General features: G+C 39.6%; 2 protein-coding genes across 3 annotated transcripts in view; one reads left to right on the forward strand and one right to left on the reverse strand.

The window, feature by feature from the left end:
* The window catches only part of Cped1 (cadherin like and PC-esterase domain containing 1), a 280,079-nt gene that overhangs the window by 109,156 nt on the left and 142,993 nt on the right, over positions 1–27,930 (reverse strand). For both annotated transcript variants that reach the window (XM_057776723.1, XM_057776730.1), the window contains 8 exons: positions 27,040–27,112; positions 25,476–25,643; positions 23,749–23,853; positions 21,727–21,884; positions 17,296–17,366; positions 15,234–15,284; positions 9,714–9,900; positions 7,830–7,998 (listed from right to left, as the gene is read on the reverse strand). In XM_057776723.1, the coding sequence (XP_057632706.1) occupies positions 7,830–7,998; positions 9,714–9,900; positions 15,234–15,284; positions 17,296–17,366; positions 21,727–21,884; positions 23,749–23,853; positions 25,476–25,643; positions 27,040–27,112 (982 nt within the window). The remainder of the gene's footprint in view (positions 1–7,829; positions 7,999–9,713; positions 9,901–15,233; positions 15,285–17,295; positions 17,367–21,726; positions 21,885–23,748; positions 23,854–25,475; positions 25,644–27,039; positions 27,113–27,930) is intronic.
* Positions 24,749–25,191, forward strand: LOC130878679 (60S ribosomal protein L26). The gene has a single exon (XM_057776745.1). The coding sequence runs from the start codon at positions 24,754–24,756 to the stop codon at positions 25,189–25,191; it is 438 nt and encodes a 145-aa protein (XP_057632728.1). The 5' UTR covers positions 24,749–24,753.

The raw sequence follows: 27,930 nt of genomic DNA on the forward strand, positions 1-27,930 counted from the left end.
GTGGTAGTACGAGCCCTTAATTTCAACACTCAGGAGGTAGAGGCAAGCTGATCTCAGAGTCTGAAGCCAGCATGGTCTACAGCATTAGACAATGCAGGACAACTAGGACTGTTACACAGAGAAACCCTGTCCTGAAAAACAAACCAACTAACAGTATTTAAACGGCTTACTTCACTTGATAGAATTCCTCTGCCCCTGAAACTTCACCACCTCTGAAACTCAGATCTTTTTATTTCTTCACCAAGAGCTTAATTTTAAAATACAGTTTCAGGTCAAGAATCCCACGTGCAATATTACTTTTCCAGATTATTAAATTGCTCAAATGGTTATATTGTCTTTTCTACATTGCTAGAGAGTAAGGTTCTGACAAGCGGAGGACCACTGGGTAGAAAAGAAAACAAAGAGAGTGAGGCTAGGAGCAAGGCTTTAAACTTAGTGTTACCTAAAAAAGGGAAGGAGAGCGAAAAAGAAAAAGAGACACATTAGTAGCACTTTAACAAGAAAATAAAGATGGACATGGTGGCCCATGCCTTTATTCTCAGCACTTGGGAGGCAGAGGCAGGCAGATTTCTAAGTTCTAGTCTGGTTTGGTCTATGTACTAAGTTCCATGCCAGGTAGGGCTATATAGTAAGACGCTGTTTCCAAGAAAAGAAAGATAGGCGGTAGGGGAAGGCAGGAGGGAGAGAAAAAGGAAGGAAGGAAGGAAGGAAGGAAGGAAGGAAGGAAGGAAGGAAGGAAGGAAGGAAGGAAGAAAGGAAGCTATCCTGATTCTGTTTTTCAGAACACAAGCCAAACTAGCCTAGGACCCATAATTAGTGATGTCACCTGCAAGGTAGACTCCATTCTCAATTCTTGTCCAGTCAACACACACCCATGGAAGGAAATGTCACAGTTAAATGCATGTGGAAATTTTCTTGGCATTTCCTAATTGAAACATTGGTCAAGCTTTCGTTGAACAAAAATTGGATGGTTGTAGTCAATTGGAAAAAAAGGTGTGTTAATATCTCTCACTAATGGCAATACAAATTGCCCTAATGATAGATGATAAGTTAGTGTTGTCAGAACACCGTCACCTACAGCTCATACACCCTTTGTGAGACTGTGAGAAGACGCAATGGCTGTGAATCTCCTCACAGATGATTGTCTCTCCAGCAAGTATTGCATTTCGTAGCATTTTGCTTTGAAAAACATAACAATAACATCATTGAAGGGCCATACGATTCCAAAATACTATGCTGTGACATAGTGTACTGACTGGTTTTGTGTGTCAACTTGATGCAAGCTAGGGTCACCAGAGAAAGGAGCCTTAGGATCTCCTATAGGAACTCCAGCTGCAAGGTATTGTCTCAATCAGTGATCAATGGTTGACTGGGAGGGCTAAGTTTGTTCTAGTGGTACCATCCCTGGGCTGGTGGTCTTGGGAAACTATGAAAAAGCAGGCTGAGCAAGCCAGAGGAACCAAGCCAGTAAGCAGCTCCAGCTCCCCTCCATGGACATCACATCAGCTCCTGCCTCCAGGATCCTGTCCTGTTTGAATTCCTGTGCTGACTTCCTTCCGTCATGAGCAGCAATGTGGGGGTGTAAGCCAAGTAACCCTTACTACAGACCAATTCATGAATAGTGAAATGGGTTCAGTCACCACAGATCCCTCACGGTAAAGTGGTTGAACAGGGCTTACTCTCTGTTAGGCACAAAGCCTAGGGCACACAATACTTTTCTCAGGCCATGAGAATATTCGAACATCTGAGCCTACTGGAGTTGGCTGTACTAAGTTATGATGCCTGACAGGGTGCTAAATTAATTTTAAAACTGTGGCTTACTTTTTGGCTCTGGTGGTGGGGATGGCAGAGGGCACACACCACAATAAATGGAGAAGTCAGAGGACAAGGTGCAGGAGGCGCTCGGTGCTCTCCTTTCACCTTGTGGTCCTGTGGCTCAAACTCAAGTCACCAGGCTTCGCAGTGGGTGCTCTACTGCTCAGCCATGTCACTGGCCCCTAATTGAATTTTCCACAAGGTAGTTTCAAAGCATGAAGGAAGTTCAGGAGAATGTATGGTAAACCCCACTTTTGCCACAGATGACAAAGAAAAACTGGACTAGGCTTCTAACCACATCTAAAGTCTTGGCTGTAAAGGGGGAAGAAGGATTTTTTTTTTTTTAATTTACTCATCCCAGGGTTACACATAAATAAAAGAGGATGGTAAGACACTTGAGTTAAGTCCTGGTACACAATGAAGTTCCACAGACACTGCATTATCACATCTGTCATGGCCTCTTACACACTACTGACTTCCCTCCAGCACACAGTGTTTGAGAAGAGCACAGGGCGGAGCAACGCTTTGAGCACCTTAGTAGTTGAGGGCATGCCACAGCAGCACGGGTACCACTATGGGAAAACTAGTAAATGGAAGTAGGTACCATAACTAAAGGATGATCACTCTGTAAACTAACTCATGTTCTGCAAATATTTCTTGATAAACACACTCCTATCCTCTTATTACCAATGTTTGCAAACATCTCTATGAATTACTCTATAGTATTTCTCTGTGCTTCTGGGAGGCTGCAAAACTAAATGAGAAAATTGCAAAGCGTTTCTAAATGCTGAATTGGAGTCATTTGCATAGATCCCAGCAGCATGGCATCGAAGTGGTTAATATTTCTTTTTAATAAAGCAGAATATGCCAGTCAATGAAATGTTTAGCCAGATGCTGAATGGTTTGAAAAATATTATTTTCTCTTTCCTCAGCATTTCCCCCTTTGTGTATAATAATCCATTTTAAGATTAAAAGTGTTTCTAGCCAACACACCCGTGGAACATGGTCCTCTAGGCTTCTGTTGTATGACCTTCTTGTATACCATATTTATCGCTCTTTCCCAACAAGTGCTTTGGGGGCAAAATGTACACCCGACTGTAGATCAATTACACAAATCAATTTCTGCAGAGTTATCATTATCCAAGTCAAAACTTTGATTTGGAAAGAGGTAGTAAGAGAAATATTTTTCCATGTGTATTTCCATTTCCTTAGAACATAAACATATTTTATTATTTCCTAAAAATGATGTTTTCCGGCCACAGGAATAGCTTATTTATTACTTTGTAAAGGTTTTTTCTTAGCAGCAAAGTGTTACACGTCCATGGATAAACCTAAATGCGGTAACAATCTAAATGTGTCAGTCACGTGATGGTTTTAGGTTTCATTAAGAACGTGTTTTCAGTAACAGAATGCACACTTGTGATTGAAGTAATTATATTAGACAGAAAAGATAGCTAGCTAGTGAGCAGACCTAGAAGTAATTAAATGTAAGGGTGATGAGATACAAGAATGAGTCTCCGTCATACAACATTTAAGGAACCCCTATAAGTCACTCACTCTCATTTAACATGGCGTTACGCAGGGAAGAAAGCACATGGCTTTAAGTAGCTGTCTTTCCGCTGGTGTTGGTTCTGCCCCACCGGAGACATTGGCAACGTCTGGGGACATACATTGTCACCACTTTCAGAAGGGGTCTACGAAAGTGTTCAGATAGTTTTCTTCCAAATCATCCAGGTCCAAATGTCAGTGGTGCTGGGGTTGAGGTAGATGGCCCCAATCCAATTATTTATATTAACTAAATAAAAATCTTTCTACTTACCTACAATGATGAAAATCCCTTTGGGACAACTATATAAAATTTCTAATTGCTATAACCCCAATTGTAATAAAGATATTAAGTAATTTCAAATAGTTTATTATGAGCAATTACATACTCAGGAATGCTTGGACATGTAAAGACTATAAAATGGCTTATAATTTAAAAATCTTATCATTCACCAAGGTACCATGGTAACTGGCTTTTTTTTTTTTTTTTTGAGACAGAGTTTCCCTGTGTAGCTTTGGAGCCTGTCTTAGAACTTGCTCTGTAGACCAGGTTGGACTCGAACTCAGAGATCCATCTGCCTCTGACTCCCGGGTGTTGGATTTAAAGGCATGTACCACTACTGCATAACAGGAACTGACTTGTAACTGACTGTTACACTTTATAGATCTGCTTTCTCTTTCCTACTAATCTTATGGTAAAACCACAAAGAGAATAGTTGATTTCCAGAAGGAAGGGAAAAAGGAGAAAAGAAACAAGGGGGTTTGATGGCACCCAAATTCAATTATCCTGCATTGGTTATTTGAAAGTGGGTTACTTTATGTGTTTGCTATGAATTGAGTAACTCCCAAAATTCTTGTGTTAAAACACCACTGTAGTAGTATTGTGAGGTGGACCTTTAAGATGCAATTACATCATGAAGGCAGTGCCTTTATCCTTATAAGACATTGGCGGCCCCTGTGGAAGGATTAGTGCCTTGTCAACTGGCTGAGGCCTTTGTCTTGTTGTCTGTGCCTCCCCTCATGTGGAAAACAGCTTGTGTCCTTTTCACCTCTACTACCAGAGTATCCAGAGGAGGATCCAGAGGAGGCAGGAACCAGAGGAAGATCCAGAGGAGGGAGGATCCAGAGGAGGATCCAGAGGAGGATCCAGAGGAGGGAGGATCCAGAGGAGGATCCAGAGGCCTTGGCAGTTTGAGTTCCAAAGACGATTTTTAACTTCTCCGCCTCCAGAACCGTGAGAAATCAATTTCTATTCTTTATAAATTACTAACTACAGGCATTTTGATATAGCAACATGAGTGGACTAAGATGCTGATTTGAAACTGAGTAATAGAGACCAAAAATCGAAATCAAGTTTAAAATGCAAGAAGTTGCAATTTCCCTTTTTACTAGAAAATAAAGTAAGAATAAAATGTTTAACTTCTTCCCTTTTAGATTTGTATGTGTAAATTTAGGCTTGTATGTGGACAGAAACTAAACAACTTAATCTGATAATTTACAAATAATGTGGTGTGGACTTTAATCTTAACAATATGACAGTAGAGAGGGAAATGTTTGGAAGAGCCAACATTTTAGGCTTTGTGTTATATATCTGCTTTGCTGTTAGCTAAATTCAGAAATTCTTAACACAAAAATTGGTGGTTAGGAACTGAGCCTTCTCCCTGTGTCTGCATCTGAGCCTCTGTCTTTTTATCAGCACGGAAGCCTGAAGACGCCAGTGATGCTAAGAAGTAGTCTTCATTCTCAATTTTGCCGGATTGTTTGGATTTCTTCACAAAGCGGTACCCCTGCAATTGCTTGTAAGGGCTGTTCAAATGAGGTTTAACTAAGAAGGGAAGTGTAGCTAGAGCTTAAGTGTGGATGACACCATTCCACAGCCAGGGTTTGGAGCTGAACAGAAGGCGAAGGTGGGTATTGCCTCCCCTAGCCTTCATGCAGGGGGAGGAGCATGGTCCTGCCTCAGCTCGATGTGCCATGCTTTGTGAATGCCCATGGGAGGCCTATCCATTTCTGAATGGAGACAGAGGAGGAGTAAATGGGGGAGGGGGTACAAGGAAAGGTGGGGTCGGGGGACAGGGAATGGAAGGAGAGGAGAGTGGGCAAACTGTGGTTGGGATATAAAATAAATGAAAAAATAATAAATAAATCTAATATATTTTAATAAACAAAATTAACAATTTTTTTAAAAAAGGAGAAGCTGGGCTGAGCACCAGCATCCATCTCTGACTTCTGAGTTTATAGGGACTGTGCCCAGTGGCCTCATGCTTCTGTTGGCACAACTTCCAGACCATGCTGGTGCACACTCACACTGGAAGCTGAAGTGGACTTTCTCCTCTGAGTTGCTTCTGTCACTTATAACAGAGGTGAAAAAATGAACCAGCCCAGAGGGACTTCTGGGAAGAGTTGGAGGTGGAGCCTATGAGAAGCAGCCTGGCCCTGCTCTCCTGCAGGTCCCATGGCAGCTCAGGCCTAGCTAAGCATTGACAGTAAGCTGCGTTATTCACGCCACACTTTTCTGCTCACTCATTTGAGAACTGTTCGAAATGCAAGGTTAAAAATACTATAAAACACTTTCCATGTTATAAAATATAGCACTTACTGAAGGACCACACACAAACGTTCAACTAAGAACTCCTGGAAAGGATTTATACATGACTGAAATATTTTCCTGCAATCATCTGTTAGATTCACCCCACAAGAATTTTCTAATATTCTTCTTCATATTATTGTAATAAGCCTAATCTATTCTCTTTGGTAATGGCATGGTAATTAACCTGTTTCTCATCAGTACAGTATTATATAAGTGAGATATGTCTTGGAACATAACTATACAAACTTTCCTTCTGACATTATTTTTTCTTATTTTACTGAACTAAATTTGTATGCAAATTTGTCCAACTATTTCATAGATGTTTTCTATATTGCAAAGATAGTAGACAGCAAATGATATGTTATACTGCACAGTTTTCATATATCTATACATCTATTGTTCATATAAGTAACCATCACCCAGATTAAGATATAAGACATTTCCTCAAAGAGTCCCCTCATGAATGGGGACTTGACGGCTTCCAGATAACTACTGTTCTGGTCTCTATAATTGTGTTAGTTTTACCTGTCCTGAAATATCTACTAATGAGACACAGTGTGCCTTAATATGTCTGGTTTCTCTTTAATGAAACAAACTGGGGTTAATAAAGAAAATATTGGAAGGGAAAAATATGACCAAAATATACTGTATGAAATAAAATTTAAATTAAAGAAATAAATTAAGAATAATAAAATAAAGGTTTTTAACATGTGAATAAGCACAGGCACTAAGGGGGAGATATTGGAGGACAGTGCCATATGCATTAAAACAGATGTGGGCTTCCAAAGAGTCACCTGATTTCCCATGTATTTACAAAAATGATTTTCATTAAGACATCTAATGACAATTTTTGATTTCTTGCTTTTCTTTGCAATACTCTTTAAAACATTGTAGAATCTTCTCTGGTTTTGTTTGAGATTTGTATTTCCTTAGGGAAAAAAAAATCTAAGGATTGAGTAACCTTATGAAATGGTAGAAAGCTCTTAGTAAATAGGTGATAAGTGCCGAGTGTTGAGGGTGAGGAAGGACTGGGGTATTGGGTCACTAAATGGATATATAAACAAAGGTGGGGGTCTTACCATCCACAAAGGCCCAGGGGGTCACATCCTGTTGAATCCCCTCTATTGCAAAGCTTCTTGGGGCAAGCACATCCTTTTGACATTACATGAGTATATTTGTGATTATACTTTTGGGATGGGTTAGGAAATATATGGTCAATTTCTAACTCCTACTTGTCTGGCATCACCTGTCCTGGGGGTACGTGTATGGAATGAGAAAATGGAGGTGGTCATGTATATATTATACGTCAAGGAAAAGAAACCAGAAGAAAAAGCTGACAAAAAGAAAAAGCCAGAAGGTAATAGAAACCCTCCTCCCAATCCAATAAGACTACAAAATGGAGTGCATACACAGTGGAGAAGCCACGGCCTTGTGAAGTGACTAAGGTCCGAGGAATAAATGAGAAATACATCTATGCCAAGCAAATTTCATTTGTATGTTTTCCTCTATTTTTTTTTTTTTTACAATAAATACCATTGGATCCAGTTAAAATTTCAAAGTGAGATCCAGGGACAAACACAAGAAAAACAAGAAAATTGAAGTGGGCAATGTAAAACCAAATCCATAGCTGCTAGTGCTCAACAATATTAAATAGTAACCGTGATAAATCCCTGAGTCCAGTGAGCATGAAGTGTGGCTACCACGCAGGGAAGAAACTCCAGCATGAGGGGCTTCAGATACCTGACCTGAGTTCACACTGCTGCACAGATCACAGCTTAGAGAAGCACAATACCGCATGTAACAATTACACTTGGCATTTCTCACTGGATTAACTAATCATTCCCGGTTCAACACCAGTGTCAATGCAAAATTTACTCACTTGTACAAAACCGCACGCTGTGAAGTCCTCAAAGAAGGGCAGACTTGGACGATCTTCTCTATAAATGGTGAGTTTATACGCGGTTACCATGTCACCATCTGCTGGAGATTCATCCACCACGAGCATGGAGATTCTGTTCATTCCTAATCCCAGAGGATAATTGGCAAAGCTGAGGGCAGACAGTGGGAGGAGGTGGAGAGTGAGAGATGGAAGAGGATTAATATGGATGGGGACAATCATTCAGGCCAAACAGATTCAGACATCACTATTTATTATTATTATTATTATTATTATCATTATCATCATCATCATCATCATCATTCTTATTATCATCATTATTATCAGTATGATGATTGTTGCTGGCCTAAACATGTAAAAGCTGCATCATTTCATAAGAAATGTTAAATATGAAAAATCTCCCTTTCCTACTCCTTTATACTAGGGATCATCTTTCAGGACAAGTTATATCCTTCATTAATTAGAGGGAAAGAAGCTAATATTACTAACCACCTTTCAGGGTCAGGAATTACTTCTAATACAATAGCTCTATACAAAACCATGTTGGCCCTTATAAACATGAAGAGTCTTTTTTTGCTTTTTGAGATGAGGTTTCTGTATATAGCCCTGGCTATCCTGAAACTTACTCTGTATACCAGTCTGGCCTCAAACTCAGAGATCCATCTGCCTCTGCCTCTTCCTCTGCCTCTACCTTTCAAAGCACGCCTTGGATTAAAGGCATGCACCATAATGGTTCAGCAACATAGAGAATTTTAAAAAGAGCTGGTAATTAAATTGCCTCAAGTTTCATGGTAGAGCCAGGGTAGAGCCCAGGTCAGAGTAACATGAATCCCCTTTTCCTTTATCTATCTAAGTCTTCTTTCTTTTCCTCCCTTCTTCCCTCTTTCTCTTTTCTTCCCTTCTTTTGACCGATATTCTCATGTATCCCAGGCTGGCTTCCAACTGAGAGTTGAACCCAAGGTTTCTTGTATGCTGGCAAGCTCTCTATTAATGGAGAGATGTCCTGAGCTCAAATCCTCCTTTCCTCCTTTCTTTATACTAACCTCGACTGCTAGCAATGTCAATCACTTTCCTTACCCTACAGCAGTGGTTCTCAACCTTCCTAATGCTGTGACCCTTAAATACAGTTCCTCATGGGTGGTCCCCAACCAGAAAACTATTTTCATTGCTACATCACAACTGCAATTTTGCTACTTATGAATTGTAAAAAAAAAAAAAAAAAAAAAAAAAAAAGAAGAAAGAAAAAGAAAAGTGTCTGTGTTTTCCAAAGACCCCTGTGAAAGGGGTAAAGACCCACAGGTTGAGAACCTCTGCCCGAGTTATGGATTTATATCTTTGTCTTTATGGACACTATATGTAACAAGGTTCAGGTTGTGTTCCAATTTTCAAGCAAGAGAGTTGGAGTCTTTCAAATACATGTATAGAAAATAACAACAGATAAAGAAGTAAGTCAAGAAATAAACCCCGAAAGATGAACAAGGCCAGCATACTGTGCCCACAGATCTTCACCAGACTGGAGACACTGGCTTAGGGTAAAAGGGGGTCACTGTTTATCAGCAGCAGCTCCAGCAATCTCAAGACAAGGAGATGAGACGGAGCAAAGTTCTTGATGGCTGCCCCTCATAGTCTCTCTATCCAGGCCCCGTCTTGGTACAATATGGTTATGAAGATTAACTCTTGTTTTTTGTAGATTAATAGAGAATTTGTGGTTATTCTCTAAGCACGCGAAGCCAGAAAGAGGAAGATTTCACACCGCCATGCTTTCCAGAAGGGCTGTGCTCCAGCTGTTCTGAACCACCATGGAAGGTGGGATCAGACGTCTGCCTTCTGGTAATGTGTTAAGTCAGTGGGCTCCTGTCCCCATACCTCGGGCCTGCCCGCTCTTGCAGGTGCACCTTGCACTGACACTTAGAAGGCTCTGCTCCGATCCTCACTGTTAGCACATCAAATGGCACTTCACAGTAATAATCTCTGATCTTCGGATTAAACTCGGGACTCAGTTCCAAACGGGGATGGGTGAAGATCTTCTTGATATGGCAAAGTGTGTCTTCCTCTGTTGCCAAGACAGGAAGAAAGACAAAGGCAACTGTGAATGGCATATTTAAAACCGCGTGGGATTAAGGTGTTTCCCCCCCTCCTACTCCTGTGCACAGTTTCAGTAATCGGTGGCTATCTACTCAGCACCTAGGCATCATTGATTTGTGGCATTAACTGATTTCCAATTTCTCAAATATGCTGTATCTGCCATAGGCTAGCCATTCACTTTAGTTGGCGCAATACAGATAGTATTTTTTCTCAGTCCTTGAAACCATGAAGGCACAGAAAGTGGGGGGAAATGTCTCTCCTGTGAGTTGATAACATCCTCATGAAATACATGAAATCTTAATTAACTATGAAAATGGAGTTAATGGTTCCATGGGACAGTGACAGAAGGGAACCAGCAGGCAACCAGGAGACCTTCTTAATGAAAAACATTATAAAACTGCCATTCGTTGATATAAGAGTAGTTGGGTTGAGCAAAGAATGTGAACTTTGGTATCACACCAACCACATAGTGTGAAAGAATCACAAAGCATCCTGAAATTCCTTTCCAAGCCGCCTCATCACAGGGAAGTGTCAGAAAGCAATAGAAGGAAATACTGTATCTGTTTAAACTTGTTATCAAGCCTACAATGACTTCATGCCTTTGACTATAAATTTTCCTTTGGCAACTCGTTTTATAGCAAACACTATCTTGGTACAAGAAGAGAAAAACAGCTTCAGTGGTGGGAACACAGAGCAGCCCCTGTTAAATTACACCTAACACTAATATTTGGAATGGACAAAAGGACTTAAGAGTTTATCAAAATTGTTTTCAAAGTGTTATCTACAAATAGTTTATCTATTCTTTACAACAGTCAATGAAACACCAGCAAATGTAAGTCTAGAAAACGTCCCTGAAATCAGCACAGTGATGGTACCCTAGCATCATTCGGCATTCAGTGATACTGAATAGCCACAGCAAGCAAAGGTGCAACAGAAGATGGGAACTGGAGGTAGTAAAAAGACATTGTTCTGGTCACTTCTGCCCTTCTCCTTTCTACAGCTAACATAATAGTTTCTCTAAAAATCAAATCTGATAGTTTGATTACAATTATAGTAGTAGTTTCTCGTCATTTCCTGAAGAGGAGGAAAGGCACAAGTGCCCCTTGTTTTACTGTTCATTACTTCTGCTATTATGTCCTAGACTCTGTACTTCACTAAGACCAAAACTCTGATATGCTTTTGAAGGGATGGTGAAGCATCACCCAAGGTGGGGACAGAAAACCACCATCCAGCTGTATTATTCTAGCTCTGTCTGAGAGCATGGTGAAGCATCACCCAAGGTGGGGATAAAAAACCATCATCCAGCTGTAGCATTCTAGCTCTGAGAACCAGGTCTCCACATAGCTGCTTGTGTGCTCTAAGCAATGAAAGTTAATATAAGCATTTCTGCCTCCTGTTCTGTGGTTTTCTGTGCCAGTGGGAGAAAAGCAATTTACCAAGTATAAATTAAGAACACAATAGTGTTGTCGGATATTTGTACACTGTGTGAAGGTAAATTACTGTGATTGGTTTAATAAAGAACTAGTGGCCAATAGCTAGACAGGAGTTATAGGAAGGATATCCAGACAGAAAGAAAGGAGGGAGGAAATAATCAAGATGCAGAGAGATGAGAGAAATCACAGAAGAAGGATGTAAAACATGAAAGAAAGGTTAAAAAGCCATGTCGTAGAATGTTGATTTAAACTGGGCTAATTTAAGTTATAAGAGCTAGTTAGGAACAAGCCTAAGCTATAGGATGAGATTCCATGATTAATATAAATCTCCATGTCATTATTTGGAACCTGGCTGGGGAGACAGAGAAAGATTCGTCACAGAATAGTATCATAAATATGGTGTCATTTCATTCTACAGAACAATTTTATTAAAAGAAAAACTCAACAAGTCAATTTTGTTGAATCTCAAAGTGATTTGAGTAAACTGTTTAATTTTATTTGGCATTTTAAAAGAACAAATCAACCAAAGACACCTTCTCTCTCTCTCTCTCTCTCTCTCTCTCTCTCTCTCTCTCTCTCTCTCTCTCACACACACACACACACACACACACACACACACACACACACACGTAGAGTTCAACTGTAATTTTAATAATCTGTCTCAAAATGGTTTATAAGAATATAAGTAGAGCCAGGTGGATCTTGTGAGTTCGGGTCCAGCCAGGTCTACAGAGTGAGTTCAAGGACAGCCATGGCTAAGCAGAGAAACCCTGTCTCGAAAAGTTCAAAGAAAAGAAGAAAGGATATATGTATGGAGAAGTATAACCGACACTGAAAATAACCATTGCTCTTAATTCAAATTCAATGGCTTCTTAATAATGCACTGATTTTTAAAGTCAAAGTCTCACCCACCCCATTCACTGCCTCTGTTCAAGGCACGGAGACAAGCATAGTGAAAACAGGAGGTTAACAGTCTTGGGATCCGATCCAAATGAACTCGCTGACCCCAGCATAACACCAAACAAACTGGAGGAGCGATCAGCACTGCTTAGGGAGGCCTGAGCTGCCCAGGCACGAAGGGAGTATAAATACACTTTGTGCTCAGCGCCACTTGAATGAATAACAAAGCAGTCGATTTTTTTTTAATCAACATGAATCATAGAAGATGTTTTTTAAGTTAATAGGCTTCCTTTTTCTTTTTATATACTTCATTTATGTCATTTTGTCACATGGCCTTCCCATACAGCTTACACTGGCTTTGAACTGTTGATCTTCCGGCTTCAGTCCCCCAGCACTGGGGTTCACAGGAGTGCACCACTTCTCCTAACTAAGGAATATATTTTTCTAACAATTCAGTGAGAATTAATTTCCTTTCGGCTTATACTATTTACGTTCCTTTTTATATTCCACAGCGTAGTCAACAGTTTTCAAAGGGGGCTTGTAAGTTGAACCTCACCTCCACAAGAGATGAAATAAATGTGCGATTATTTTCGTAAGCACGATTTCATCAAGACCCCTCCCCCACCATCACCACCAAACTTTCCACTTCTGGGGTGGTTGCTGCATCCTGGACCCTGGCTTGCAAGTTGTTTTAGCTCTGACATCATTACAACCACACGAAGGCTGCTCTATTTGGCGTGTCCTTGGCATCTTTCCCAGTCCAGTCCTGACTTGTCTTGGGCCGCTTACCTTAGCTCTATGGAGAATTCAGCACGAAGGATGGTGGTCGCAGGCTGCTCAACCTATTTGGCAAGCAGGCATGGGAAAGCTGTTTGAACTTTTGGTGGTTTTTAAGAGATTTCTTTTAACCATAGGATTTTATTGTTCCCTTGACGGATCATCGTAACTCATATTGAATGCAGAAAAGCTTATTCTCTTAAAGATTGCCCCACCTGTCCAGGAGCATCACTCAGAGTATTTTTAAATCTCATATCAAACCATAAAAGCAGGGAAATTAATCGTAAAGATCCAGGTAGCATGGATTTTTAATCAGGGAAGAAAGGACATGAAGGAAGTTGAGGGGATTTTCTGACAATGTGCCCTGCTCTAAATCACATTACTTGGGATCTGAAGAGTGATGACCTCACCCAGTGCTGAATACAGAAGCCCACAGAGATGATCAGGCTTTCCCACATTGCATTTAGCCCTGGGCTTAGCCCAGGATAGACTCTCAAAAAAATAATAGACCAGGCTATCCTCGAACTCACAAAGATTTGCCTGCTTCTGCCTCCCGAGTGCTGGGATTAAAGGCCTGCGCCACCACCGCCCAGCTGAGTGTTTCTTCTTTTAAAATCATACCCAGAACAGCAGGGAAGCAAGGGAAAAGAAAACTGGGTCTTGTAGGTGTGAGGAATTGGTAACTAAGGCGGGAACACACACACACACATTTCTGCTCTGGTAAGTACAGCAATACTTGAAAAACTTTATGCCTTTAACTAAATGCACTTGTTGGTTTTATAAACTAATACTACTTAATACAGCATGATATTTGGTGTGATTATTCAAAAAGTATGAATAAACAACAATATTTAGAAGGCAAACAAGTTAGATTTTATTAAATTATAACACCTAATTATATTAAACTAAGCCTAAATTTATAAATGGCAAATATTTGACTTTTGTGTTTCAAAGGAATTTATTTTGGAAGACAAGTTTTGCCTTTTCTTTCTTTCTTTTTTCTTTTTTTAGACAAGATTTCTGTGTAGCCTTGACTGTCCTGGAACTCACTCCGTTTAGACCAAACTCTGATCCTCAGAGATCTGCCTGCCTCTGCCTCTGAGTGCCGGGATTAGAGGTGTGCATCACCACTGCCCAAAAGAGAAGTTTTCTAAAAGCACCTTTTAGCAAAAAATATAAGCAGATTGGCAGATGTGAATCTATTTTAATAAGTATATGTAAAAAAAGTATAAGAAAAAAAGAAGTATAAATAAATAAACATATAATAAAGAGCTCTTAATTCTGTGCATGGCATAAGCTATTAAGGAAATTCAGGAGGCAGAGGAATTGGCTCAGTGGTGAAGAACACCACACCCACTACTTTTCCAGAGGACCCAGGTTCAGTTCTTAGAGTGGCATGATTCCTCACAGCCTCAGTTCCAGGAGTTACGCAAAGAAGAGGGAAACCAACAGCCTCCTCTGCCTCCTCAAACTCCATCACTCATGGGGTACACAGACATACATGCAAGCAAAACACACATACATGTAGAACAAATAATAACAACTTTTAAAACAAGATAAAATTCAGGAGCTTAGGAGAAATCTGAAGACCATGAAATAGCCCCGTGACCATCAAAGTTGAGTGGACCCCACTAAAAAGATGCTTAGAAGACCACTGTGTGTATCAGTCCAGATGAACAAAGGGATTTTTAATTTAAACTTTACATAAACTTAATTTCATATATGTTTTATTTTGTATAGTTAAAATTCATGATATTTTAAGATGATAAATGAAAAAAATGAGTTTGAAATTCTCAGTTGTTATGAAGAGAACTCCACCCAAATACCTAGGAGGAAAAGCTTACTTCAGAATAGGGAGATTTCTAAAGAGGATGTGTAAGCCAAACTCTACCTCTGACGTAAAGCCTGTAGATTCCTTGGACCCCTAAAAATGAGTCTGGAAGTCACTGACCTAAAATGACCTCTGTACGTATAATATTTTAAACTAAGAATCTGAATAATTAAAAATGAAATGTTCTGTTCATGCAGAAGTGACAGATATAAATTTAACCAGAAATAAAACTTCTCAAAATTTTACTTTAAAGAACCTAGCATTCTAAAGACACCTGAATATGATAAACTGTTTATATTTTTTTCAAAGTTGGATTGTGTATAAACTGTGGGCTTTACTATGGAAACAATCTCAACTCACCATTACTGCAATGTGTATCTTCATTTTCATACGAAACTCGTGGAACTGTGTCTAAAATTAAAAAATAAATTTAAATTAAAATTAAACTATAAATTTAATGTAAAAAATTTCCCCTCTCTCCTCTCTTCTCATTCTGAATCTGGAGCTTACTGATCAGCTAGACTGGCCAACCAACCAGCGAGACCCAAGGAGCTTCCGTCCCTACGTACCCCCACATTTCCAAGTGCTGGGGACTGGCATTGTCATCCTCAGAGTGAACATTGGTGCTAGGAAGGGGACCAGACACTCCTGCCCAAACAGCTAGCCCTTCCCTGACTGAGTCATCTCTCCACGGCTCACCAAGGAGAATTTCTAAGCAAAGCTGACAGCTACAGGATAGAAGTGATTACTTCTAGTAGGAGAATATTAGAGAAACAAACGTGGGGTCAGAATGAAGCGTTAATCTAATCAATCTTAATCAATAAAAACCCAGGAGTCAGCTGTGGGGTGAAAGCCGGAAAGATCAGAGAATTGGGGGCAGTCACCAGTTGTTTCCTGCCCCTCTCCTTCCGGCATCCTAAAAGTCTGAGATCCTGTCTACACCCCACCTCATCACTTCCTGTCTCCACCTCCCCGAGTGCTGGGATTAAAGGCACATGCCACCACTGCCCAGCTTTTATGGTTAATTAGTGGCTAGCTCCGCCCTCTGAGCTCCAGGCAAGCTTTGTTAAAACACAAACAAATTATCACACAACAGTCTGAATGTCATCCTTAGCCTAAAGGGAAATTACTACATTTTCTTCTAGTTCTGTGATCCTACGCTGTAATTTCCTAAATTATTGAAATGGAGATATTCTAACTCTGTACCAAAATTGGTTACCCTGTATCAAATTTCTAGATAACTAAATATCCATCTGAAAAAAAAAATCTTAATAAATATTTATGGACAAATGAATACATAAAATATTAGAGTGCTTTAAAATGTTTATTTTAAAAAAAGAAAGAAAACGGTGGCAGAAGAGAGCAGTCATGCTAAATCCTCGCCTGTTCATTGCTGGGTCTACTGATTTGTTTTGTTGAATCTGCCGTTCTCAACCAGTGTCCTTCAAAGTCACTGGTGGGTCTTCAACTAAAATTCTGTTTAAATGATTCAGTGCAGTACCACTGAGAACCATAGTACTGGATTAAATCCTGGTTATAACAGGCGTTCTTTAGTTAAAAGAAATATATTGGTGGGTATTTCTTTCATTTTTTTTCTTCTCAAAAATATTTTCTTCTTGTATGACAAAACATTAGCTCTTCTTTAAAAAACAAGATATGAAGAAAAAGGGGGGAAATGAGGGAGGAAAATACCAACAAAGTTCCTTGAGGTTCCTCTTGCTAACGAGCAGCTGTTACATTCAACCATAAATCCTGAACATCTTTTGTGGCAAATATTTTTTCTAGATATTTATAGAATTTTATTTCAGGACTGTAGGCTCACAGGTACAATCAATCTACTCTTACAGCAATAATGGTGGTTTCTAATGTTTTTCATTTATTACTTGTTTATTTTTATAATTTGCCGAACAATGTATTATAAATAGGTATCACACTTTTCCAGATGTTACATTACTGTTTATTAAAATATGCAATTTTTAAATGTTCATATATATTCTTAATTATGTTCTTCAAATGAATAGTTAGCAATAGAATTCTTAGTCCATAAGGACAAATTTTATTCAAGTAGATAATCTATTTTTGCACATTAAGGACTGAGCCTAGAACCTCGACATGCCAAGCCTGTGATCTACCACTGAGGGCTAAGGCCCCAAGAATAACTTGTAAAGCTTCCCTTCTATGCTGTCAGGTGTCCCCTTAATATGTGCTCTGATTGAAACATTGACCACCAGTATGAAAGTTCCCATTTCCCCTCACTCCTCCCCTATCCTAAGAAGAACATCCAATTTTGAGGGGAAAAAAATGTCACTTTCTAGCTTTATTTTCACTTTTGATCGCTAGCAAAGTTAAACATTGTAAATATATTTTAAAGCCAGATAGTACTTTTCTTTCTGCTATGCTATGTGAAACTATGTGCTTTTACCTTTTTTACTGTTGATTGCTTCCAATGACTTTTGTGGTTTCTCAATGGCCTCGTTTCTTGTTGAAGAATTCCTGCAACACAATGCCAAGCAAGTCCAAATCAACAAGGTGAACACGCTCAGTTTTGTCCCGGGTGGGCACAGTTATTTTGGTGGAGACAAGAAACACTGTCTGGATTTCATTCCTCAAAGCTGGCCATCTAGCCTCTGGTGGGGGTGGGAGGAAATCTTAAAAGCAGTCACTCTCTAGTTGGAAGCTGAGCAACCTCAGATAGCCTAGATCCAACGAGGTGATTTAAAAAAAAAAAAGCACATTCTCCCTGGGATCTCTGCCTAATGTTCCATAGCTTTCATGCCAAGAGCCTTCGAAGTCTTGAGACACAGCCTGAGAATGTACACAAAATTAGAGAAACCAATGTGGCTACAGGAGAGAGCCGACATTGCCAAAGTGTGTCCTTGCAGTCGCCTACAGTCAACAGCGACCGGCAAAGGTTGTTTATACCTTGGCATGTTCCCTTCATTTTCTACGTCATGTAAGTAACAGGACGCTTGACTGGATGAACCCTTAAGTCCTTCCGATTGGAGCTAAACTAGCCTAAACTGTAGTCAGAACATTTTCTGGTCTGGAGACTAGAGAACACAGGACACTCTGGTCTCTAGCCCTTGACGTCGTGGCTTTCCTGTGTTAATGTGATACTTTGCTGTCTGTCACCCTATTAAAATGGAGAGATTAGTATTTGCTCCACACAGGAACACTGTGAGAATCAAATAAAAATGTCAGTGCCAGACACGGTGCTGAGTAACACAGCCCAAAGTGCAGGAAGGCAGATTCAGGATGGGGAAAGCATCATCATCAGGCAGGAAATCGAGAGAAATTAGGCATTAAACTCCTTGCCAATGCTAGAAGTTATGGTAATTTTACTTCTACAAGTCTGTTTTATTTTGGTATACACACACACACACACACAAAAAAAAAAAAAAAACCATAAAAGCAACAACAACAAAAAGGCTGGGAGGCAAAATGTAGTGATTTCTTCCAAGGAATAAAATAGCAGGTAAAGCATGCTTGTCAAGAGGTGTGAAGTTTTTGATGGTGGTGAGATTTTCGGTTGTTTCTTATTTTTACTTTTGTAAAGCTGGGGACCCATCCCAGGGCTTTCTGCACAGTGGCGATAGCTCTACTAATGAGGTAAGTTTAGCTGAAATCCAAATTAGGAAAAACAAAACCTAAGAATTTCCCACGAACAAGTACTTCCCGGAGACTCATTCAAGAGATACAGCCCCCGAAGTCCACGTGAACGGAATTATGGGAGCGCGACTGTGTTAACGGAATGACAACTTGTACACAAGAGGGGCGTGCAGTTCGTTCTCAGGGTTTCTGTGAATGGATTCTTGTTAAACTGGTGTGTGTTTTCTAAGAAAAAGACTTCCACAAAACCTTTTCCACATATGCAACTTTCTTTTCAGGAAAGTGAGGATTAACAGACGCTATTAGGGTTTCCACACCGCTTCAGTTGGGGCCTCTGCATTCTGGGCCTTGGGGCTCCCACATAAATGTTACCTGTCACTGCTGGGGTTCCAGCTTTGTCTTCTCTTACCCTGCTGCCATGCAGCAAGCAAATGATCTTTATTTCAAGAGAAAGACTAAGTGATTAGATCCCCCATGCTGTACATGTATAAAAGCTGCTTTGCTGTGGCCACTGGGAAGAAGAGAACATGGCCACCTCCGAAAAACCAAAAAAAAAAAAAAAAAGTTCAGAGCCATGAGCCGGGCGATGGTGGCGCACGCCTTTAATCCCAGCACTTGGGAGGCAGAGGCAGGCGGATCTCTGTGAGTTCGAGACCAGCCTGGTCTACAAGAGCTAGTTCCAGGACAGGCTCCAAAACCACAGAGAAACCCTGTCTCGAAAAACCAAAAAAAAAAAAGGCCAGAGCCATGGGTGAGGGGTCAGTAAGTCAGTATTTGTATTAGCCGAATGTCTTAAGCTACCTATTTAGAGTCTTAATTTCCCTCATCAGTGAAATTTGTGTGTGAGGTATAATCCTCCTTGCAATAAAGTACGAATGGTAAGAAATATACACACTCCCTGGAAAGTGGAAGGTGATGTAAGCTGAGCACTGAAGAAGAAAAACATTTCTGGGAGTATTATGCTATCTGACTTCTGATAAACACCAGAATTTGCTTCTGTTGGTGTTAACAAAGAAGTTTGTTGAACATATATGGCTTTCCTTATAAAGAAAAGAAAACTACTGCCCTTGCCATAGATGCTAAAATGGCCTTTGAGTGCACACAGACATGGTAACTGCTTTACCATCTGTTTACATGCTAGTGTGACATACACAAAACTTTCTATGTAATCCTCCTGGAGTAATACATGGTAGGCAGTCTAAGCCTTGTTTACACATAAGGAAATTAAGTCCTGAAGGATGCAGAACTTTGCCTGCTATAACTAAAAAACTTGAATATTGGGATTTATTTCATCCAATTCTGTATGATTTAAAATAGCTCCTGTCCTCAATAATTATATTTAATGGTGATCATTCTCACATTCCTTTAAGGTAAGAGAACTCAGTCTTCTGATTTCAACCAGTGGTTTGCTGAGCCTGGTCATATATGAGGAGCTGGAGAAAACTTTGTCAGGGAACAAATGCTGTGAAGTTTGCAAATCTCTAGGGAATTTACGGAACGTTACAAACAATACAAATAAACTCCTTGGGAATTCTCCTCGGTTCTTTGTCTACACTGAAGTACGAGGAAGTCTTGGCTTATTCGCATGAATGCAAAGTTTAAAAGGTGGCTTTATGCTGTAATATTTAAAATGGTTTTCAAGCACAGAAGGGAAAACTGGACTTACCGAGGGAATAAAGCCAAGCTTAGAAAGCCTTTGCAAGTAAAATGAATATTAATGCTAGAACGTGTTCGAAGAAGTACTCAGTATATGGTTATTTGTATCTTTAATTACAGATGAGTTTCTGCTAGCCACTATCTCCTGAGGCCGAAGGAAATAAAGGGCAAGTGAGCAGAGCTGAAGCCATTCCCAGCAGTGACTGTAAGAGACATAAATGAGTGTCATGTCCCCTAGTCTTTCATCTCCCTGGGAGGCTTAGGTCTAATTCTGTTTTCCTGGCAGTAGGAAAGTCAAATGCTCTTAATTCTATCCATATTAAAGAACAGACAAAGCTTTAAGTGCATCCCCTTTGCCAGCTACTAGGGGCATTAATAGCTCACCTGCCTTTTCCCTCATGGCTACCTCTCGTAAGAGTGGAAGTGAAGATGGAAAAAAAAGCTCTCTAAAAGCAAAGCAAACAAAGCGGAGTATAGATTCATGAAATTAGATGAGATTTTTCTCAGAATAGTCCTGCCTCTATAACTCCCAAATAAATGTGCCTGCTGGTTTACCTCCAAGATGATGGATGGTTCAAAACACAAGCCCCACCGAATCTTTCTGTTTCAGCAATGGAAACATATGGATTGTGGGGGCCCAGAGTAATGGGTCTGCTCCACCTTGACTGAAGGTCGGAGAGCTTAAGCCTACTTTTATTCTTTCAAAGTTATTGACAAGAGGTCTGACTAAAGGTGTGGTTACAGAGAAGATACCCTGACCTAGGGTGTGGTTACTGGTGTCTGGGATATTAAGATGGCCATAGAGGTAGATCTGCTCCACCTTCACCGAAGGTCAGAAAATTCAAGCCTATTCCTGCTCCTTCAAGGATATGACGGGAGCTTTGGCCCAGGAAGTGGGTGCCTACAGAATGCTTGATCCGAGGTGCTGTAATTACATGTCCTGTCTAAACAACAGAAAGCTTAACTAGAGGATACAGTTGCTCGATGCTTCAAGCACTAACGTAACTGACTGTTCTGCTTGTTCTTTGTGTCATGTTAAAGCAGTCTTTTGCCTTTTTCCTTCCCCCTCCCCCACTTCTTTGGATTGGGGCATATAAGCATAAGGAAAATAAACACGAGCATTTTCAGTATTCAGTATTCACTGGATAGCCCTCCCGGTACTTATCCCATGGCTATGTATTTCTTTCATACCTCTGTTCCTCCTACCTAATTTTCTAATCCGCATGCGGCTACCCTGGAATGTGCAAACCCCATTGAGGCTGGACCCCAACAGATGTCACTCCAATGTGTCGCTACGACAAAGGATTACAAGAAGAAACAAGATGGAAAAGTCTAATTTTAAACATTGCTTTATACCAGAGTCACATCCTAGTTTGAAAACTGTTGGGTGTGTTTTTTGTTACAGTGTCTAATGACCACCAGAACCATTATGGTTTCAGTGCTTTAAAGTCATTTCTTTTCCAGACCATGAATTTTTGGGCATACTTCTTTTGTGTTGCTCACTTTAATGTAGGCAAAGCCTTTTGAAATCAATCTTTTCGGCTTAAGGATTTTTGGACCACACCATTCAAATTTGTGGCTCTCTTACCATTCCAGTGGATGTAGCTGTTCCTTTTTATTCGTGGGCCAAAATTGTTCAAATACATTTAGAAGAGACCAGTATTGGGGCAGGACTGAGCCAGGAGTTGCCATATCATAAAATTCACGCACCACAGACTGAATCCCAGGAGCGGTGGATGGGAAGAGCTGAGAAGAAATGTTCAAAGAAAACATCAACAGAAGAAAAAAAAGTCAACTGAAAAATTGAAAAGTAAGTTGAAATGTTGCATCATGAATAGTATTCATATTTAGTCAGACATTGTTCCCTCGAGCAGTTATTTATTTAAAATCCTATTGGTCATGGGTTGGGATGCTAACTCAGTTGCACTGAAAGCTGAGTACCTGAGTCTGATTTCCAGGAAAGCCAAGCATGAACTCCTAGAGAATCCAGCATGGCAGGCAGAAACTGATGGATCCCCTGGGCTCACCGACTGGCCAGCCCAGCCTACTTGGTGAGCCCAGAGCCAATAGAGAGCGTCTCAGAAAGCTAGGCAGATGCCACATGAGGAGTGACTGCTGAGGGTGTCTTCAGACTTCCACACACCTCTGTGTGCGCACTTGTTCTTGTCCATACACGCACAGACATAAACACACATTCTATTGGTCAGTACAGATTGGTTTAATTTTTGACATTGCTTTCAAGTCAAATGTTGCTTTGTTAGACATTATTAAAGTTACTAACAATTATATGCATAAATGGAGTCTTTTTTTTTTTTTCTTTTCAATGAGTGTACATGGATTGTTTCTCCCAGTAATCAAAATCTCAAAAGAGCTAAGTAACACAGAAAGGAAGACCATGGGGAAGAGAAATCCTTCTGTGCTACAAGTGAATTATGCCAGAGTGAACACTATTAACCTCACCAAAGAGGAAATTGAAACTGGTTATCTTGTTTTTACTCCGAGAGTCAGGGAATTCGGCTTTGCCCTTGTTTCTTTTGTTGTCACGCCCCGACAGAGACCGTCTGCATTTCTAGCGTTCTGAGTGACGGATCCTGACAGTGTCTTCCTAAAACACTGAGCTAAACTACCATTTATTGCATGTAAACTAATTAAGATGATAAGTATATTAATTAAAATTATGTTGGAGTCGTAAGCTTATTTTCCGTTCTCTGTAATATGGGGCTAAATTGTATAAAAAAGTATCTCCTTCAGTGGTTGACTTGGTAAACTTATGTAAGTAACTTACCTATATATAGGTTGAAAAAAACTACAAGGAATATTTGAAGCTTCCATCAGATTAACAATGCACCAAATAGTCTTAAATACTATTTAAAAATAGTATTATATGAATAAATATTAAGTAAGAACATAAAGTCATTATAGTCTCTATTAGTGGCAAGAATAAAACACATTGGATACGAACACTCAGATGTAATCACTTATGCTTTGATATTGACCAAGAAATTAATAAACATGCTAAAAATTCCAGGGTGAGAAAAAAATGCCATTTTGCAGACTGAAACCAGTAAGAGCTGCTATGAGCATTCATATACAATCTGTTTTTTTGGACACTTGCATTATTGCTACCACCAATTAAGCTGTGGGAGAGGGGAGGTGTGTGGAACTGTGGTCAAGATGTAATGCATGAGAGAAGACTAAATTTTAAAAAAGATTGGGGCTGTTTTTAAAAGTCTTATTATGTTTAAATATATTTAATTTTTCTTAAGTTAAAAAGGTAATAAAAAGCAATGAATATTGGTTGCATATACAGGCCCCAAAACTAAAAGAATTTTTTTATAGAAAAATATCAACATCTTCCCCAGAGAACTGTTATACCCTGGCAGCAGCTACGACGTCAGATCCTTCATCTCTACTAAGCCACAAATTACAGCGAATGCTTAAAGCGAAGCATGTACATCTTTCCAAAAGGACAAAAGATGCCTACAAATGACTGTGTGTTGTGAAGAAATATCTATGAGCACTTTGAAGGAAAAACTGAGCAATTTACGGCTAATCTATTAATATCATAATATCAGTCACTAAGTAGAAAGAAATATCACTTTTGTTTTACCAGTTGGAATTCTCCCAGACTACCAAGTTCCTTTACAAAAGTCCTAATTGAGTGAATTTCCTCTAAGGACAGGCACTGATTGAGCTCCTTTTGATAGTTTCCATCCTGGAAAGAAAAAAGGCTTAAGTAATCGTGAAGCAGTCAAATCATCTTTCTCCCAGTCACCCCCGACTTAACAAATCAATCAAACTCTATAACAGCTAAACTTATTAAAGTTATGGAATTCATAGAGACTACAAACTGTCACAACAATGTTCAAATATAAAAAAATTATAATTGATGAGATTGACTCTCTCTAACCCAATGGTACCTTGGTAGTGAGAGAGCAAGATATGTGTGACCATGGTTTGTGAATGCAAGATTCTCCTTAGGCCTTCAGAGTAATAGAGGTGAAAAAAATCTGCCCATGAACCCCCAGTGTGGAACACTGCCATTGGAGAGTTTCGTAGACTTGCAAACACTCTTACCACCCTAGGTTTTCCTACAGTCATATGCTTCCTAGAGCATTTCCGACATCAAGAGCAACCCTCTCTGACAAGGTGTTGTGACAGACACCATCAGGACGTTTGCAAAAGCTTTTACATACTCCTTTCCCAAATTCTTCAAATATGAATTTCAAAATAGAAAGATATGTGGGGGATAATATTATGGCAATTGGTACTGATTTTTTTTTTTTTAGTGAATAAAGAAATAGTGTTAGCCTGCCGTTAAAACAATCAAACAAACAAAAATCCTAACCAACAAAAACCAGAACCATTCCAACGCACACCACCCTAATTGACAGCATCTACTCAAATGTTAACAGACATGAATAGGTCAGCAAATTAATGTTTTAATTGAAGTCCCCTGAAGTCATCCTGAAGCACTCGGGCATTCTAGAATGCCTTCAGAGAGATCTAAGAGTCTCTGTAAAGTGTTCTAAAATGTATAAACACATGTATCATTCAAAATGTCTATAAACTTTTCCTTAACAATCATGAACTCGGCTGGATGGCAGCCGCCAAAATGAAGTTCAATCCCTTTGTGACTTCCGACCGGAGCAAGAACCGCAAACGGCATTTCAATGCACCTTCTCACATTCGGAGGAAGATCATGTCTTCCCCCCTTTCCAAAGAGCTGAGACAGAAGTACAATGTTCGCTCGATGCCCATTCGAAAGGATGACGAGGTTCAGGTTGTCCGGGGACACTACAAAGGCCAACAGATTGGCAAAGTGGTCCAAGTGTACAGGAAGAAATACGTCATCTACATTGAGCGGGTGCAGCGAGAAAAGGCTAATGGCACAACTGTCCACGTGGGCATCCACCCCAGCAAGGTGGTGATCACCCGGCTAAAGCTGGACAAAGACCGAAAGAAGATCCTGGAAAGGAAAGCCAAGTCTCGGCAAGTAGGAAAGGAGAAGGGCAAATACAAGGAAGAAACGATTGAGAAGATGCAGGAGTAAGGGCGTCTCATACAGTTTTCATTAAAGACTGCTTGAGAAAAAAAAAAATCATGAACTCTTTTACTTCATTTCCAACACAATCCTTCTCATGCATATTCAGTCAAAACAAAATGAATTTTTTTTCAGTCAAAATAAAGTTTTTCAGGTCAGAGAAAAATTCAGAAGCACACAATAATAGATGACAACTATCAGTTAATTTCAAATAAACTTTAAAAATTTTAAATTTCACAATAAAAGTATCTAGTGGCTGAAAATTCACTGTCAGCGTGCACGTATGGACTTACCTCAAACGCAGCAGCTCTATGAAACCTCTGCAATAGCTCAGAAAATAAGGGAAGTGAGGATGTATTGGAGAAGAGGAAATTGAAAGTATCCTTCAAAAGGACTTTTTCTGTATTTTGGTCCTTCAAATTGAAATTCTCGTCATCTTGAAAATTTAAATGCTCATGTACCTTTGAAGGAAGAGAAGTAGGGGAAAGGAAATGAATTCTAAGGGATGATTTATTTCAGGGTGGATTGCAGACCAGAACTGACATCTAGTGGTCTCTAGGAGGCTAGCAGTTTTATAAACGTTGAGTACTGTTTCATATGAAGATGCCATTCTTTCAATGTACAGGGATATGAACTATTTCAAAGTCACATTAGCTTAGCTTGAAGCTCTTTATATCTCACAAATATTTGTTCATGAAAGATAATATGTAACATTTTTCAAAAGTTTAATTTCAACTATTAGATATGCATCAAAAAGGCAAATGACCATTAAAATTTCATAAAGATTCTAAATTTTATAGATAAATCTTAAATCTGTCAATTTTCTGTAATTGTATTGTCTCTATTATGGTTTGGGAAAAGCTAAACTCTGGTGGAGTTGAACTCTGGCTAACCATAGGGTGATTGCGCTCCCGTCATTCTTTCCCTATAGCCCAGTAGACAGATTTTTGAAAATTGATTTTATTGAGCTTTATATTTTTCTCTGCTCCCCTCCCTGCTTCTCCCCTCCCCTCCAACTCTCTCTCATGGTTCCCATGCTCCCAATTGACAGCTTTTTATAAACTAACTGCACCAATATTTTTGTCTTCTTACCACTGAAGAATGTTTTAGAAGAAAAAATATGCTGAGGAAGGTGACCTAAAAGAGTTTGAACTCAAAACAAACTAAAAATCACCCACATTTATACATACATCTATCGGAAAAACATTTCAAAAATTCACATGACCTTTTATGCTTTTAAATTAAAATTGAAAAATAACATCAATTTTTATTACTAGGGATGGAACCCAAGACCTAGTCTTTTCCAGGCAAGAATTCTGCCTCTGCTCAGTCTCTCTAGTTCCTATGCCTTTTTAAAATGAAAACAAAGACCAATTTAAAAGGAATAACAGCGCTATCTCTTCATGATGCCATGCAAGCACCCTGGGTCATCTTCTCTTTGCTATTATCGATATGTCTTACTTTTCCCCATGAAAATTTAATGCCATCTTTGTTCATGAATTCAGGGGAACTATAGAAACATCATGTTTGCCCTAGCATGTCCACATGGTGGTTAGAATTCCCAGGTTCCCCCTCGCTAGGACTCATGGACATGAGCCTATAAGGACTGCAATGGAAGGTGTTTTAATCAACCGGTAACTGTAGATGAAACCCACCGTCAGTATGCTCGTATGGGCTTTCCTCAAATGCACTGGCTCTATAAAACGTCTGCAGTAGCTCAGAAAGCATGGAGAGTTAAGATGTATTGGAGAAGAAGAAAACGAAAGTATCCTTCAAAAGGATTTTTCCTGTGTTTTGGTCTTCCAACCCCCCCACCACCACTCCCCATAACACACACACTGTGTCGTGCATACTCACCTGGAGCACTACAGGATATCCAACATCTCCATAACCAATATCAAAAGTCAAAAGCTGAAAACACTGTCTACACCTGGAAGGAAAAACACAAGGTAACAGGACAACATATTTTCCATATTTTTATCTAGACTTACTCTGCTTTCTGTTGTTACATTGTTTATAATTGATACCATTAAATTTCATAATTTAAAAGGCCAATGACACGGATAATAGAAAAATTACATGGAATGGATTGTTGGACTTGAGTATCTTTTGTTCATTAGAGAAAGTGTAAATACGCCTCCATTTTCCATAATCAACAATGTTATTCCGTGAGAACCTTCCTATGGGGAGAAGTTTCCAGGTCCTCCGTGTTTAACACTGATGCATTCAGAAAGCGCAAGAAGGAGCACAATACATTAGCGCAGTGCACCGAGCACCTCTCCCCTTCCGGCAAACTAGACAATGTTTCCCTAGCACAAAGGCCGCAAGCTATTATCAGAGAAGCTAATCTATGAGATTAGAGCTGATTGAATTTTGTTAAAAGTTTTTGTTTCTTTCTCAGGATTTTGAATTCGTTGGGATAGGATAGTTGAGAGCTAATGTATTATGAACAGGGAAAGTTATACCTAGTCAGTACTTAGTATATTTGATGGAAATACTTGAAAAGAGTTACAAATTCAAAATTAATTTTAGGATCCAGGAATAGGCTTGTAGTCCCAGCCCTTAGGAATAGAGGCAGAAAGATTACAAGTTCCAGGCTAGTCTAGACTGTAAACTAAGATTGCTGAAAAGATAATGGTAATAATAAAAAATGTTTAAAGCCTTGTGTTTTATTTCTTGTCACACCATTTGGATACAAATGGCATGTAACAAACTCTGAAGCTATAGAATCTATAAATTAGGCCATTC

This window comes from Chionomys nivalis, chromosome 1, assembly GCF_950005125.1.
Source record: "Chionomys nivalis chromosome 1, mChiNiv1.1, whole genome shotgun sequence".
Taxonomy (NCBI): Eukaryota; Metazoa; Chordata; class Mammalia; order Rodentia; family Cricetidae; genus Chionomys; species Chionomys nivalis.

Excerpts from the sequence above, each read along its gene's own strand:
- LOC130878679 (XM_057776745.1), top strand. The coding sequence starts at position 24,754 with ATGAAGTTCAATCCCTTTGTGACTTCCGACCGGAGCAAGAACCGCAAA.